The 16,696-nt window shown below is 34.8% G+C and overlaps 1 protein-coding gene across 1 annotated transcript in view; it reads left to right on the forward strand.

The window, feature by feature from the left end:
- Positions 1-16,696, forward strand: part of LOC138317516 (protein split ends-like) — a 51,401-nt gene that overhangs the window by 2,047 nt on the left and 32,658 nt on the right. Inside the window, exon 2 of the mRNA XM_069259251.1 lies at positions 7,831-8,097. Coding sequence (XP_069115352.1) covers positions 7,831-8,097 — 267 coding nt within the window. The remainder of the gene's footprint in view (positions 1-7,830; positions 8,098-16,696) is intronic.

A 16,696-nucleotide genomic window follows, 5' to 3' on the forward strand; every position in this document is an offset into this window, starting at 1 on the left:
CTCTCCAGAAAAGTTCAATGTCAAAAAATACATATAATAGTATACTGTTTCTAACTAGTATGAAGATTTCCCTGTTTTGCTTGAACTTTAATTTAGATACCATACAATGTAGTACAGAAATAATATACCCGCACCTGTGTATATGAGGTGCTAAACTGGTACCAAGCCGAACCCTTTTGAAACATGGATTTCTTGATAAACAAAGATAGGATAATATGAAACAAGTATTTTCTGACTTGGTTGTAAACTCTTTGTACAGTTAACAGGCCAAGTCTTGTTTACCGTTGGACACGATTCAATGATTTTTGCCATCAACTGTTGGTGAAAGTCCAAATTTTTTGTCACCATGACACAGCTTAGTAGGCCATCTACGGTATACACAATGCAGCATGGCCTCTTAACTCTCACGATAATTAATTGTCATCGGTGTTCACTGTTGAATTATAATTTTGAAAATAATTATTGAAATGTTTTTCCATATATGTAGATTTTGAGGTCTCCTTAAAATTTTCGTTACACAACAACTGAACTGATATTGTCATTCTTGCTTTATATCCAAACTGAAAAAAAAAAGAAAGAAAAACAATGGCACCAACATATTCAGAACTTCAGATTGTCCCATTCCTGTGTATTCATGGCATTAAAAAAAAAGAGATTTCAAACAGTACCCAGAGTTAGAAAATAATTTGCTGCCATGATGAAAACAGAGTGGGTGTACATAGCATATTCAGGTGCTTCTACTTTAATACTGGGATGTGATTTTATACTTTAATGTTTCCTGAAACTCTGATGCGAAATGGCACAGAGCAAGGTGACCTAGCTTGCTGCAGCTAGACTCCTTGTACTAATACATCAGACAGCAGTTTGGATTGGAGGCTAAATTATAGGACTTCTCGGGTTGGTTTCCATGGCGACTAATGGTCAATGGGAAAGGTAATTTCTATAGAATCCATTTGTATTATATTGTAAAGGTGTTGTAGAAAGCTAACGGCTAACATAGGAGTTCTGGGTGATAATGGCAGTGGTGGAAAATTATAGAGCATTCAGTAGCAGAAACAGAACAAGTCTAAATTTACACTGAATTCCTGACTGAATTGTACCTTGAAAGTGTCCCTACAATTTCAGATTTTGTACAGTCGTAAAATTCATTCAACTGGCAATGCAAGACTAATAGATATATATATATTTCATTCTCATTTTTCAAAGAAGTCAATACCTAAGAAATTGATATTTCATACTTTTCAGCTCTGTATTTTATATATGATGTCTTGGCTAGTTGTATGTTATATTTTGTATTTTGTCACAATTTGAATTAAATTATTTACCCACCAACATGACCAGCCATTGTAGCTAAACTTTTCCTGGAAAGTGATGTATTGTATTCATGAACATGCACCACATAGGTTGATTGTGGTAAGAAACTTAATATTTGAAAATGCAAATTCTCTTTTCATACTCATTCAAACTTCCTATTTGCAACTATTAAAGAATGAATTTGGGATTAGTCATCAAAGCCGCAACGATTCACAGCAGTTATCATACATAGGATACTTTTGTCTTTCTACAATTATTATATACAAATTCATCTTTCGTGTTATCTTTGAAATTGCTCACAATTACTGGAAACCTGAAACATATCAAAGGTTGTAACTATAATCTTTATACTGTTAATTCCTGGCTCAAAATCAAATGATATTCTTCAGTTGCCAATGAGAACTGCTGTCATTGCAGACATTCTACCTGTTGCCCCTAGGGAATGTGTAACCTATATCATAATGCTTTTAGATATTTCTGGTAGGTCAAACTGAGGTCAAGGTCAGCAGGTCCTTTTACACATGGGTCAAAAATTTGTATAATGCACAATTAATATTCAACATTATGAAAAACACCCTGTTTCTGAGAGATTGTATTTACTTATAATTACCAATTCTTGGAAGCTGATATAAATAGTCGCTTGTTTGATTTTTCCAAAATCTTTCATCTGCAATGTTCGATATATATCTCCGATACACCTTTATATACCAACTTGTTTTTGTAGCCCTCAATGGACTATCGATGTAGGAGTTTGGAAACAGGGATAAACAACTGGAAAAAATGAGAATTGATATCTGACCTGCTATGGTGTTGTGTGTTATAGGTTTTGTGTGTTGATGATGAGTTTTTTTTTTAAAGCTAGGTAAACATCATTGGAATCCTGTTTATGTACATGTGCTGATGGAAAAACTTTTGCAAAGTAGCACGCATATTTTGGGGCAAATTCTGATGTTTGGAAAATGAGTCCAGGCCTAAGACCTTTTGAAAATTTGGGAATTTTAAAATACAGTCAAACCTCGATGTATCGACGTTCAAGGGACCAACAGAACACTTCGAAACATAGAGACTTCGAATTATTCATGGTCAGAATTAGATAGAAGTTTCTTTACCATGACCAACTGTGGTAGTTGTGTACATGTCGTCTCCGTAAACTCTGTAAACTTTATAATCATTGTATTTACCACAAACAAAACAAAATAAAAACGTAGTATACAATTAATCACATGTATTGCTATCGTTAGCAATACATATGTATATTATAAACAAGACTTACATGTACTAGGCCTAACCCATGTACATGTGATGAATATTGAAGCGATGGTTGATATTACGGATTGAATATAAAAATGAAAACATGCAGTAAAAACAAAACTAAAAAGGAGGAACCGAAAGCGCTACAACACCTACAAAGATATTTCAATTTAGAATGATCAATTTGCTCCAGTATTTATGCCAAAGTTTGGAATAAAACACTTTCGAGTACAAGTTACTTATTTTGTGGCTTGCTGTTTACCATTCCGTAAATTCTACAAACTGCTAGCAATGGCGGCGGCGAACATCAAAAACAGTATTTTTGCCATACCAATGATTTATTAAGGTAGCTTTCGAAAACAAAACGCCGGGTATCGGCCTGATCAGAGATATTAATTATCTTGATGATATCAAACAAGCAGTTCACAAGCTGTCATAATCCCTATTGTCTGGCGAAGGGGCGTCGCAAGACAGGTGTGATAGCATGCCGGGGGCCATCGGCGAACACCTGATCTGTACAGGTAAATTTTTTATTCGAATCATCGAGCGTCGGTTACCTAAGATTTTATAACAAATGGCTCATGAAAAAAGTTTGATACATCAAGAACTTCGATTCATACAATTTCGATTCATACATTGGTTTGTTATAATTAGTAATGTTATATAGTGAAGAAAATCGGGACCAAGCAAAAAGTTCGATACAGCAAGAAATTTGATTGATCCGAGTTCGAATCATCGAGGTTTGACTGTAGTGGAATTAGGAGCTATTCATCATGTTGAAATTTCATAATTTCAAACAGAATAATATGTTATATATGCATACGATTCTTTTGTCATGTTTAATCATATTTAATTATTTCTGCACATGAACTTCTGATCTGGAGTACAATTTATTTGAATTTAGCTACCAATTGCAGCATGCTGTTTATATTAATGCCTTTTGTTTATGGAACATTCTTGTTAGGTACAATTGTGGATAACAATAAATTTTGTTTTTATCAAATTAATCTGTTTGTCTTGAGCTCCTGTATATTTAGGTTAAGGAATATTTGCAATTATCAATCATGAAATAAGTAAACTAATAATTGAATAAAATTTCATATTATAGTCGTCAATTATGAGCTTAGAAGTATTTCTATTTTCAATTGTTGCTCAAGGAAGATAATATCAAATTTGGTCTATAACACCAAATTTTAAAATATATTTTCGGATATTGCAAAAGATTGAACAAAAAACATCACAAAAATATATTTGATTCCCGAATGATTTAATAGTTAACATACATATACCAGCTGTTGTTTGTATATAAGAAATAATATCAAACTGTTTTATTGAACTCTGCAATTACCATTGTTTCGCAGCAGTGAAATGTCTGAAATGTAAGGCGAGCAAACAGAATCAATGCAGGTTTTCAAAATTAACACACTAAACAAGGTATTAAGTTCCATGGGCAAGCTTTGAAAATTGTTATATTGGATATTTACGGTAGAAATACTCGGAAGTTTATTATTACCACATTCGATTCTCTGCAGCTTTCATTGTGAAGGTCATTGCATTATTATTCGCTGGTCACTCAAAATACAAGGCAAAGAATTGGATTTTGAAAAATCGGAAATCAACTTTGAATCATGCTTGATACAAAATAGAGTTTAATATTAAAGTGCATCAGCTCGGTAGCGTACCATATTGTACATAATAATTCTCAATTTTTCAAAGAGCTCTATCTCGGTACCATAGTGTAACTTGGCAATCTATTTCACTGCAATAAGGAAAAAAGCAATCTGCATGTAGAGCTTAAAGTATTTTTTTGGATGAAAAATACGTTTTCAATACTGTACTTGAAATTTATTTAAATATATGAGATTAATACATGAACGATGAGAAGGATATTTCTGTAAAAAGAAATTGTTTACAGTATTCATCTAAAATTCTGTTTTCATGCATGCTATAATTAGGCCTATATAATGATTCTTGCACAGGGTTTTCTTTACTTACAAAGAAATGAAGTTTTCATAGAATAATATTTTCTTTAAAGCAGAAATTTGATAGATTGAACCACTACCTGATAGACCTGAAAAGAAAATGAAAGAAATAAAAGTTTTACGCATCAGTGATCATGTATATTATTTATATATTTATCATACAAACTTTCAACATACAATTATTTACATAACACATGCAGAATGAGGCTAAAGTTAGTCAAGCATAATAACCAGTTCATTGAAGTTTCATCATAAATTAAAGGTAGGGTCGCTTCCTAGAGTAAATACGGTAATACCAGCCCTTCTAACCTAGGTTTTCTCTCAAGGGATTTATTTCGGGGATAATTTGTTTATTATATAATAGGTTTAAAGCTTTAAGTTAGTTAGTATGAGGCTTGATGGTCATCATGACAATTTTTTAAGAACCGAGACAAAATATCGTACAGGTCTCCTTTGTATTCTAATGTAATCCGGGATGGCGGCCATTTTGGATTTCCACAGACACATTCAAAATCACAAACAAAACTACTTTATTAGTTCACTCATTGAAATCCGGGCTATTTATTTGTGTTAAAGATTCCGCAGTGAGAAATTAATATCCAATCTAAAAATCCGATAAGTGGGAAACTGTTATATAAAGTTAAGTCCTTGTTCGGTTTCTAGGTCTCTACAACCCACAAACCCAAACTTCTCTCAGGTAGACTATTGTCTTAATCGCTAATTTGGTGGACTAATTAGTAAGTTCCAATATGATGTAAATTTTTCCATTGAAAGAGAGTCATTTTATTGTAAGCATTTCCCTCTGTAAAGTTGATGGTTTTCTGTTGGTTTTCTTTCTCCTGCCTAGATCCAGATTTCTCAGAGCTCAGCCTGTCGGCAGCTATTGAGCCAGTCAGGTCACCTGAGCATGAATCATCAGGACTAGTCTATGCTGCTAAGTCAGTAGGGGGGCTTGTAGCTATTCTGCAGGATTTTGTACAGGCTAGCCAACAAAAATCCCTAGCTTCAGAAATAGACTGACCCATTTGTTGGCTTTGTGCCAAGTCAGCACTGGCTGGTTTTGTGTGGGTTGCCCTTGGTCTAAATACAGCACCATAGCAGTAATGCTGATATCTGCCTCAAGCTCTGCAAAACAAAATTAATTACTTGGCAGCCAGCCAAGTTATTTGTGGACTAGGGGATCTTTTGTATTTCTGGTTTACTGTGTTCATTGTGTACAGGCCAGCATTTGTATAGAGAGTTAGGTGGCTAAGGCTATGTCGTTGGCACTGAGCCAGCCAGGCTTCCTTGTTGAATAAATAGACTTCCATGCTTTTAACTATTCTGCTTAACACGTATACAGAAAAGAGCTGCCAATATCAAAGGGGCTTTAGAACCTGTATGCATATAACAGGCTTTCACATGTTTGGACTTAGATTAGTTGATCTACTCAGAAAACCTTACAGTACATTTGTTATGTATATATATGCAGCCAGTACTTGTCATACAAATACATTACAGATTCTTCCTTATATTCAGTCACTCACTGTAACTACAAAGAGCCAGAACATGAATTTGAAAGGAATAATTTGAAAAACAGGATTTATCCAAGCCTCATTTCCATAATTTTTACAAATAATGTTAGGGTTGCCATGGTTATAACGGACACACCTTTGATACTCCAGGGGTTACTTTCATTGTCATTTATCATACAGGCAGTTCGAGAGAAAAAAACCCCAACCCTGACTTTATTAACTGTTTGATTTGAAATTATCAATATGAAAATTTTCTCACTTATTGAAAGAAACAATTTGGCTGTACTGGCCATGGTGCACTAGTTATATACATAAAAGAACATGTACATAATTTAAATTATATGAAACTTCAAATTATATTTCTGTATGACTACAACATGTTCAAAGTCAAGACTTCGGAAATAATGATCATGATCGATAAGAAATAAAAGTGCTTTGTTTATCGGGTGGGCAAAAGTCCCTGCTAGCTATATCCAATTTGTGCTAGCTGCATAAAAGATGTGCGTGGCAACTTGGATTGGGATCTCTAGTCTGATAAATGAGTCACTGTCAGATTGGGGGTTTATCTATAAGTATTGATTAAAATGCACAGGCTTCCAGTTGTTTTCTGGATTATAGGTTTTTGGCCTTGGTCATGTTCTGTTCAACTAAGATTACTTGTTGTGGTGGTAAAGCAGACTTTATGTATCCTGGTTTTACTGGCTGAACAAATTTTTCAAAAATTAATTTTCTGAATTTTTTGTATGCCAGACACAATAAATAATGTCATGGATTGCCTTGAACTTTTGTGTATTAAAATTTTTTTATGGGAGCCATCGATGACATTGATTTCAAAAAAGCTTGAATTCGAATGTCAAAACTACAGTTGGTAGATAATGATTTGTGTCAAGATGGTAGATGTAAATATTCAAATGAATACAATGAATAGAGTTCATACTTGCTGCCTTCAATTTGTCTGTGTATCCTTACAGACATTGCGAAAGTTGAAAATAATGGTCAGACATTCAGACTGGTAAAGACTGAGAAAGCTTATAAGCCGGACCGAACAAGATTTTGCTGGACTGAACAATCATGTGAATTTTTCAAGTAAACATAAGTTCCTGCTATTAGTATGTAGGCAGCTGTTTTCATGATTATCTTATGCAGTTTACGGTTTTGCCAGGTTCCGCACCTGCATAATACTTCTTAGACGTCATTTCTACCAACTTCAGGTGCTCAATAATTGCCGGACAGTTGGTCCAGACAGGATTTTAAAATAATTATATAAACAGTCTGAGGCAAATTTTGCTGGACATGTCCGTTAAACAGGCAAATTTCGCAATGTCTGCCTTAACTTAATTAATTCTTGTTAAACTGAAAAACACCCTGCAATTTTTCAAAGTGTCCAGTCAGACTCCTAAATCGGTGAAAAAGACCGAAGATCGAACCGTTGGGCCTTAACATCTCTTGTCATCCTCTTCCTCAAAAAGTGAATGTTTGCAGCAGTCTAGCATTCCTGGTACCGGATTCTAATACCTAAATATTCGTGGTAATTGTTAATTATCATAAGGTTAACTTGAACACAATTTCCACCATTCATTCCTTTAGCTGTTTGCACCCAATGTCTTTCTACAGAAGAAAGTGTCTAGGCCTTTTTACACAACAAAGTAAATTTCCTGGTTTTGAAATTCATTTTGGGATTTGTCATTCTTGGAATGATTAAACCAAAAACTATAAAAATATGATTTCTTGAATTATTGATATTAATTTTCTTTGTATTTCTTTCTCAGGTATGGAAAGATACAAAGTGTAAAGTTCCACGACAAGAAAGAAGATGAGGAGGGACTATCGGCCACCGTAGCTTTTGGGGACATCAAATCAGCATCGAAAGCTCACAATAGTGAGAACACTATTGACAGCAAGACATTAGTGACGGAGTATAGTGAGGGTTCTGCAACAGGAAGTGCTGTGACTCGTACTCGACAGGAACCGGTCCCTCGTACTGCGCCGTTTACCCCACACACAAGGCCCGCGGCCTATACAAATAGACCCAAAGGGTAAGTCATCGGACGTAGGGCCGAAAGGGGAGAGAACTCTTTCACATATCAAAATGGAAAGTTTTCAGAATTTATGGGGTTATATTAGTAAATGTTTTATGTCATATTTCCCTGGTAGGGGAAAATCAGAGGGAAGTAAGGAAAAAAAATTGTTGGGGGGGGGGGATACTAAATATGTTCTTATTCTGTATGTTTTCAAACATGTACCAGGACAGTTTCTTTGAATTATGAAATTTTGCAATAAAAGATAGATTCGGAAACATATCATTTTAGCTGACCATCACAATACAGCTACAATGAGTATGTACTACACGACACTGACAAATATGGTATTGTTCTTTCCTGAACACTTCTTGAGTATTGATACAGTTATCTTATCACAAAATATTGAAATAAAGTTTTCTAAGCAAACATTTCTTTTAATTATCAACATCTGGTTTGTGTTTACACCATCTTCATGTCCTTGTTAAATAAACTGAAACTTTGAAAGGGCCCTGAACATTTTACTAATTGTCTCTTTGTCTTTTCCTTCATTCTTTTCCAATCATACTAAAACATTTGCTACTGGCTCTTGGACTAGTGCAAAATTTTCAGCATATTATACACCACATCTAAACCTATAGGATTTGGTGTTATGACAACATCGTTGTTTATCAGAAACCTGAGTCATCGCTCAAACTCCTTTAAAATATGATATATGCAAGCGTTATGCGCAAGAGAAACCAGTTGCAGGAATTACTGTGACATATAAGAGTTTACTTAACATGGCTGTCTTGTTTCTGGTTTTGCATTAAGTGTAATGAGATCGGATGATAAAACCAAAATAAATTTGTTTCAAAGCAATAGTTGTTTGTGTGAAATGATTGTTATACTGATGTTAGCGATTTAATCCAGACTGAGTATGGCTAGTTGCATCATATAAAGCTAAGCCGTTTACCCAGTTACAGTTCAATTATTCTGATCGACTAACTGGCTAGCATTTCTGTTCCACCACTTAATATTCAGGATTTGAAATGGAACAATAAATGCGAAGGCTGTCGGGACTAAATTGGCTTCAAATTACAAAGTTCGAACGTTTTTAACAACTAATATTTGCTGACCAGAGCTCTGCAAGGAAATCATTCATGCTTGTAGATAGAAAAACCCTTGTAATATTCTATTAGTCCTTGTTATGTTACATATAGCCTAGTTAAATAAAATTATACAAAGTTGCTGTTTCTAGGAGTCCAATGCAAACTATACCAATAAAGGTAGAATGAATGACCTTGCTGTTCCTTCCCTCCCGAATCCTTCCTTCATGATTTTGCTGTTGTATGATATTGTTGATCCTTCTATAATCATTCTTACATTTATGTAGTGTTTGTCAATTTCTACTGCCTTTATTTTCCATGTTATATGTACACATATTGACAAAATGATTTTATACAAATTTTGACCTTTGACCGCGCATGGATTTATACTTTTAATGGATTATTACAACCTACATGATAACTTGGATCAGCGTCTGTGAAAATGATTCCTCTTCGTTTTCATGACAACAATTGGATTATCGGAGGTACTAAACGTAATTGGATCTAATGTCGTTTTTTGGAGACATGGATGATTACAAGCTTGACCTTGACCTGGATTTACATCAAAGAGTCCAACTGACATGGATGCTGGAGTATTAGAGCCTTTTTTGTACCGTATTAAGTTGTGTGTTTTGCTTTTTGGTGAAATTAATTAGTAGTAAATATTGTAGTCCTTCCTCATACAATTTTCTCTTTGGATTAATGAATTATAAGATATATAATTTGCCTATTTATATATCCGATCAGCATGGATGTACACAATCCCATGTAGCAGTGTTATGTTTTAGTATGCAGCTTTTAATTTGATTGTTGTGTTACGGTGATGATGGTTTAAGTTTGCCCATCGGATGGCTATCCTGGTTCAGATTGGAATTATTTTTGGGATGTATTTTAATTTTGCCTTGGATTTATTGGGGATATACGAAGCTTGCCTGTGATGGAGACGAAAGACTGGATTATACGGATAAACTGTAATAAAAAGCATTGTTCCAATTTTGCTGGGTAAGTATGATGGCGGAGTAGAATTTGTGCATATTACACTTTTGGAATTATTTGATAATGCGTGGTAAGGTGGATAATTTTGTAACAAAGGGAATATACGTCTGTGAAATAACCAACTGCTCGCAATTGGTGGACCAGATTGGATTATTATTCCTCTTTGTAAGGTATTGTATCATATGTTTGTGTTTACACAGTGGGAGAAAAACCAATATCTTCAATTTCACACCTTGGATTTTGATATGAATAATATGCAAATTTCTTTTTTGGTTAATTAGAAAAAAAATGATCAAAATCCTTTAGAAAATTTTTAATTTTGCACTGAAGTAAAAGTGTAAAATTTTGGTACCAAAAACAAATATTTTACAAAAAATGATAATTGGAAAAAATGTTGAACTTGGACACATATTGGTTGTTTTCCTTATGAACGTGTTTTGTTCTATGTATATACCTTACCTATAGTTCCCATCAACTCCCACAATACTGGTAGTCTATTTTAATTCCTGACCTTGGCTGACTAAACAAATATCATTATTATCATAAGTGTTCCTACATGATATAGCAAAGTAAGTGGGACACCTTTTATATTTTATAGGACATTTTCACCACAAGTTGGCAACATGCCAACTCTAAGGTACACAAGCTGTGGTGGTTGAAGTAAGCTAAGAAAGAAAGATATTGTTATGAATTAATATTCTATTACATACTGTATAATTTACTTTGGTAATGTGTTTTTCACTATGTGATGCCATGTTACGATGTGTTGACCAAACCCTGTGTCATATTTATGAGAAACTCTTTTGCAAGTTGTGCATGCTCTAAAAATCTGTGGACAAAAATACTTTTATTGCAGGTGAAAAAGGAGAAAGTTTTACAAGAAGCTGATTATGTACCAGACATGCTGGTGGAAGCTTACAATCAACATGTTTTCTTTTTTGAAAATGATTCATTTTTCCGCATGACTTGTTGATTAAAATAGAGAGAAAAAAATCTCCCTGATGAATTTGATGTACATTAATGCAACATATATGTGACATGTTTATTAATGGCTATAATATATGTTAGAAGTGACTGATGATGGTGATGGTATTTATGGTAATAGGAGTGAAATGGTATACATGAATGTTTATTAATTAGTTTTTAATTGCATGTTACATTATAATTTTTTGCATTATTTTAATGTGAATGCCTAATGCAAGTTCACTTATGGAGGGTACATGTTCAAAATTTCATCTCTGAAATTAAGTTGAAATATTAAGAAACGTTTTCAAAGAAATCGTTAAGTACAAAGTCCTTTGTTTTACTACCAGCAGATTCATTTTTAACAAGAGGAACATAGTTATGGTTGTGTATTCAGAATCTGTACATATACCATATGGTCCAGTTTGTCTTGACCAAATGTATAGAAAGGAATATCAACAATAGAAAATTTGATCACATCTGACTTGTCCATTTCATCACAGTGTCAGTGGTCCCATCTTTAGCAAGTCTAATACAATTTTATATCCTGATCAATGTGTGTTCATAAAGTAATAAAACAGAGACCTGCTTTGTTCTGAATATCTCATATCAGTCAGTTGGAAGTAGACTGTTGATGTACATTGGGATTCGGGAAAGAAGAAATAATTCTGATAATTGTTGTGAGAAATGTTGACTGTTGTTGAGGTTGTGTACTTTATAGTGGTTTGAGTCAACACTTTCTGTCAGGGCTGTCAGCTAGATACAAAGCTAGGCTGAATACAGAAAATCAATAAGGTTTTGCTGGTGGTGGTGGTGGGATTCTGCCACAGACAGAGCCACAGTGTAAAGTCACAGGGTGTGCCTACAGCCATCATTAGATATGCAACAGCTACTTGTGTGTAATGACAAACCAGAGCTCCCTTAAGGCCCGGCATAGCATTATTATCTGGTGCTAGACTCTGAAATATAAATCAGCTGAAATAAATTATGCATAGATTGAGAATAGGATCATAGCCGATTGATTTTCAAATATATGGGTCTGTATTAGATGGTTGAAGTACATTTCAGCTATGAATACTTTATTAAAATAGGGTATAACTCCTTAACCAAGTGGAATTTCATCATTTTTTCTAGTAAGTAAGGGAGAAAAAGAATCAAACATGGGTCTGTGAAGTGGACAGGGAATCTCAACCCTCGTGAAAGATTTTGGCCGTCAACCCTCGGCAAGCCTCGGGTTGACCAGCCAAAATCTTTCACTTGGGTTGAGATATCCCTGTCCACTTCACAGACCCATGTAAGATTCTATTAGTCCACTTCATAGGCCCGTGTTCAATTGCTTTAATTCTCCAAAACTAGAAAAAAATTATTATAAAATTTCAGGTGCTCCTTAGCTTTTTATCGCAGCATAATCACAGGAAAATTGTTATATATTGCATAATTGTCTAGTGCGTGTGAGCTGTCTTACTCTCCCGTGTTAAATTAGAGTTATCTTTTCCTTAGCAACGATGGGATATCCCTTTGAAGTATGGGAGAATGCTATGAGCCTATTTACTGTCCAGTAACTAGAACATAACAAGCTTCTGACTGGAAAAACTGGCAGAACCAGGCAGTGATAAAGATCTAGATATCTTTCTTACAAACAAAACTTGGAACCACACAGGCATATAAACACTTACACAGTCTCCCTTTTTCTCGAATCATGGGTAAATATCAAACTCCTACTGTACTAGGCATGTGGAAGTATGACTATGTTCAATGGTGTTTACTGAAAACTTGAACTGAAATAGTTCGGTCCTCAATTTTGAAAGGAGCTAAATGATAATTTCAAAATCGAAGACCAAACAATTTCAATGAGTAAGTTTTCTTTGCCAAATTGTCAAGATAGTATAATGTGTAAAGCTGTCTGTATCCCAATTATATTAGATTAGAGTTTGACTACAATGTTACTTCCCCTGTACATGGTAGAGTTAAGTCTCTGATATAGCCTTACTTAAATCTCTTATCTAACTTAGTTTAAGTCTCTGATCTGACTAAGCTTTTTGGGAGACTGAGGTCCTACTCCCTGTATGCTGAGCGCTAAGCAGAAGTACAAACTACCATGCACTTCTACAGACTTCGGTGTGTCCCGGCTAGGGGAAGGAACCCAGAGCCTACCTCACAGGGGTGAGCTGGTGTGTCTCGGCTAGGGGAAGGAACCCAGAGCCTACCTCACAGGGGTGAGCGCTCAACATGAGGCCAAAAGTAAAGATCTAGGCCCAATATTACAATCCTTTTATTCTGAAGCTTTTACTTTAAAAGACTGCGGATTATTTGGCCAATATTAATCGTAACATCAAACCATCAAGTATTCGACTGACAGTAAAGTAGATGGTGCAGAGTAGTTGGGAATCATTTCATTGCTAATTTGATTTGAAGCCTAAGGCGTCCCTCTTAATGGAACTAAAATTAATTAACTTTTAGAACCTTTTCAGTTTCAAACTTGAATTGGTATTTTTGACTTTGATGAATTTGAATTCTTAATGAATCCTAAGCATTGATCTCTTAAAAGGTGTATGTTGATGAGGGGGAAGTTCAGAAGAGGGAGGGGGGTTGACAATTAGTACTTGTACTTAGTTTGTAAATAAGGTACTGTAATTCTTCTGCTTCATTTCCTGGTATCATAGACAGGAATTCTCAATCTAATATCCTGGTGAAATTTGTAATGAGGTCATGTAGTTTTAAGGTTGTGGCAATCAGTTTAAAATACAGATTCTTATTATCACTACGTTTGATAAGAGGATCTGACAACATCCCATTAGGGGTCACGTCCAGATGACCTTTGGAAATGGCCAATCAAATTGGAACTGCCAGATTCTTGACTGGGGACGAAATAGTTTGAAAAAGCTGTCGGAAATATTCTCGAGTACGTAGTCATCTCACCCAAAGAGCACAACAAAGCTAAATGTATATGTGTACTGGGATGAAATGGCGTAATCAATTGATGTAGCAATGTGTCGAAAATGAATGTGATCTGAAGTACACGTGGTAGAAAGGTCATCCGAACACGACCCTATATGGGATGTTCTCAGATCCTCTATTTAAAGATGCTCCACCGCTGACAAATGGTATTTTTTCACTATTAAAAACAGAAGCAGACGATTTCGTATGTTTCTTCAGTTACAAAAGTTACTTACTTGAGACCATTACCACCATTGAAAAGTTTGAGCTTCTAATTTTACTTCACGTTAAAAATATAAAAAAATAATTAATTGTATCCCGAAAAAATTCCATGTCACTATATCCTATATAGAATGAAGTACTGATTGCGCATGCACCAAAGGCAAAGTAAATTAATTTATATTATTTTTTGTGTTAACTATATATATATATATACGATTAAACATTTGTATTGTTATATTTCAAGTGTATATATATATACACGATTAAACACCAATTATTGTTTAAATGATGAATATCATTTATGCTCAGTCGGTGGTGGAGCATCTTTAACGGAGTGGTTAAAAGGATCTGTATTTTAATCAGATTGAAGGTTGTGGATGTAAAATGTTCTACGTTGGGTTGCAGTCAGAAGCCTGGCTTTGTTGTTTTGGTTTTGTGGGAAGGCAGTATGGAGGAAGACATATCAGATGTTCCATTGGTATAAGCCTAGTATAATCCCCGGGTATAAAGTTGTGTCAGAGAAGATGTTCCCAGTGGGCTGATCAATACCACTTTTCCTATGCCAGTATGTGCCAAGGCAATCGATTTTTCCTGGAAAGTCCAATGGATCCATCAGACTTGCAACACTTGACATTTGAAATGGAAACAGGGATATTGAAAAATAGGCCTTTACTGATATTAACAGGAGACACAGAGAAGCAGAGATTTAATAGTCCAGGGAATGGTGGTGGCCAGCTAGCGTGGGGCCCCAGTAATGGAATTTATAGGTATTGATAGGAGGACAGGGGTTTACACATAGTAGCTAATGCTGACTGACTAGACATAATAGCCAAGATTAGTCCAACCTATTTTCACTTCAAAACAATTAAAGCCATCATTATAATTAATACCAGACATATGAGGACAGTCCTAAGGTATATATTCTTTGGTGAATAAATGCCTGGAATTACTTCTTGGCTGTTAGTACTTGGGTAATTTTATTCAATAAATTTTAATACATTTTTCACTTGAAATATAACAATACAAATGTAGATATGGAGGGTAGTGGTCTATGATATGTGTACAATATTAGTCACTCAAACATGACATCTGGGCTTAAACTTCAATTATATACAGCATGGCAATTGCAAGGAATGGCTGGTAAAGTAAGCGTATGTTACAGCATCGTCTGTTGTTACAAATTCTTAATATGTTTATGACGTCAACAGGGAGCCTTAGAAAGTGCATGCTGTTAGCCTTTTAGCATAGAGATATAGTTTTAAAGCCCATGGACCCTAGCCAGAGATTTCCTGGCCGGCTTGTAAATAAGAACATTATGGTTGGTAATTACGATAAGTACATGTACAGATGGTGAATGTTGGTCCGGATGCAGCTTTGATGGCCGATTAGATAACATATTTTTACTTCAAACAACACTCTGGATTCACCTTATAAGCTTTGAAGCTCTCTATTTTAGTATGAGATTTTCTCTCCCTAAGTTTTAATTCCTTTTATTTGGAAGAACTCTTAATCCACTGTTGTTGGTCTTGGTCATAGTGACCTTTAAACCTTAGATTTAAGTCAATGGGCAAACCTGTCCGTTGTTTCTTAAAATGATATATACTGTAGATTACACGCATATCATTATATCATATGAATATGAAGCATACGTTTTATATGTAATTCTGATTGTGAACATGTATCAAGTAAAATAATTATATGCAAGGAGAAGAGATGAATTCCATGAATCTCTTTTAATGCTATGAAAATTAATGTTTAAATATGTAGTTAGCATTTTTTTTCTCTCCCTCCCTCTCGTTGCACCATGAAACAGTAATTTGTATGTTTTACATGACGATGCTAAGAGCACGTTGAGCAGCATTAGCACCCTAATGTATTATTTAGACAGCTTTCTCTCCTCGAAATCTTGTACACAACAGTAAGTGCTAAAAATCTGGCAGATATTTTCTGTCTGGCTTGTTGGAGTGTGTTCAGCTCTAGAGACAGGCCCCGCACACAGCCCTGACTGCTACTGTACTGTAGGTTAGCTTCCCCTTTCAGAAGTCCTAGTTGTTTTATTGAAAATTAACAATATCTAAAGACAGCACACAGCAATAGCTGTAGAATTGTTATCTCATGTTAAATTTTCATGTGTGAGGTTATAGTGTACACACATAGTCTCCCCCATATAACCAGTCATGATTTGTAGGTTGTTCAAGTACCTGTGGCTCCAAGCGTACAATAGAAAATCAAAATGGCGTATGTCTCTCTTCAACTTAATCTGAATGTGTCTGATTCAGAAAGAATTTTTTTTAAAAATTAACATGTCTTAATGTGATAGCTATGTAATAGTGAAATGAAATTAATTAAAATCTCATGGTCAGGTTCCTGTTATTTGTGTTGTGTCATTTAAACCTTTCTTCATGTATTTC

The sequence above is a fragment of the Argopecten irradians genome, chromosome 1 (assembly GCF_041381155.1).
Source record: "Argopecten irradians isolate NY chromosome 1, Ai_NY, whole genome shotgun sequence".
In the NCBI taxonomy this organism is placed as follows: Eukaryota; Metazoa; Mollusca; class Bivalvia; order Pectinida; family Pectinidae; genus Argopecten; species Argopecten irradians.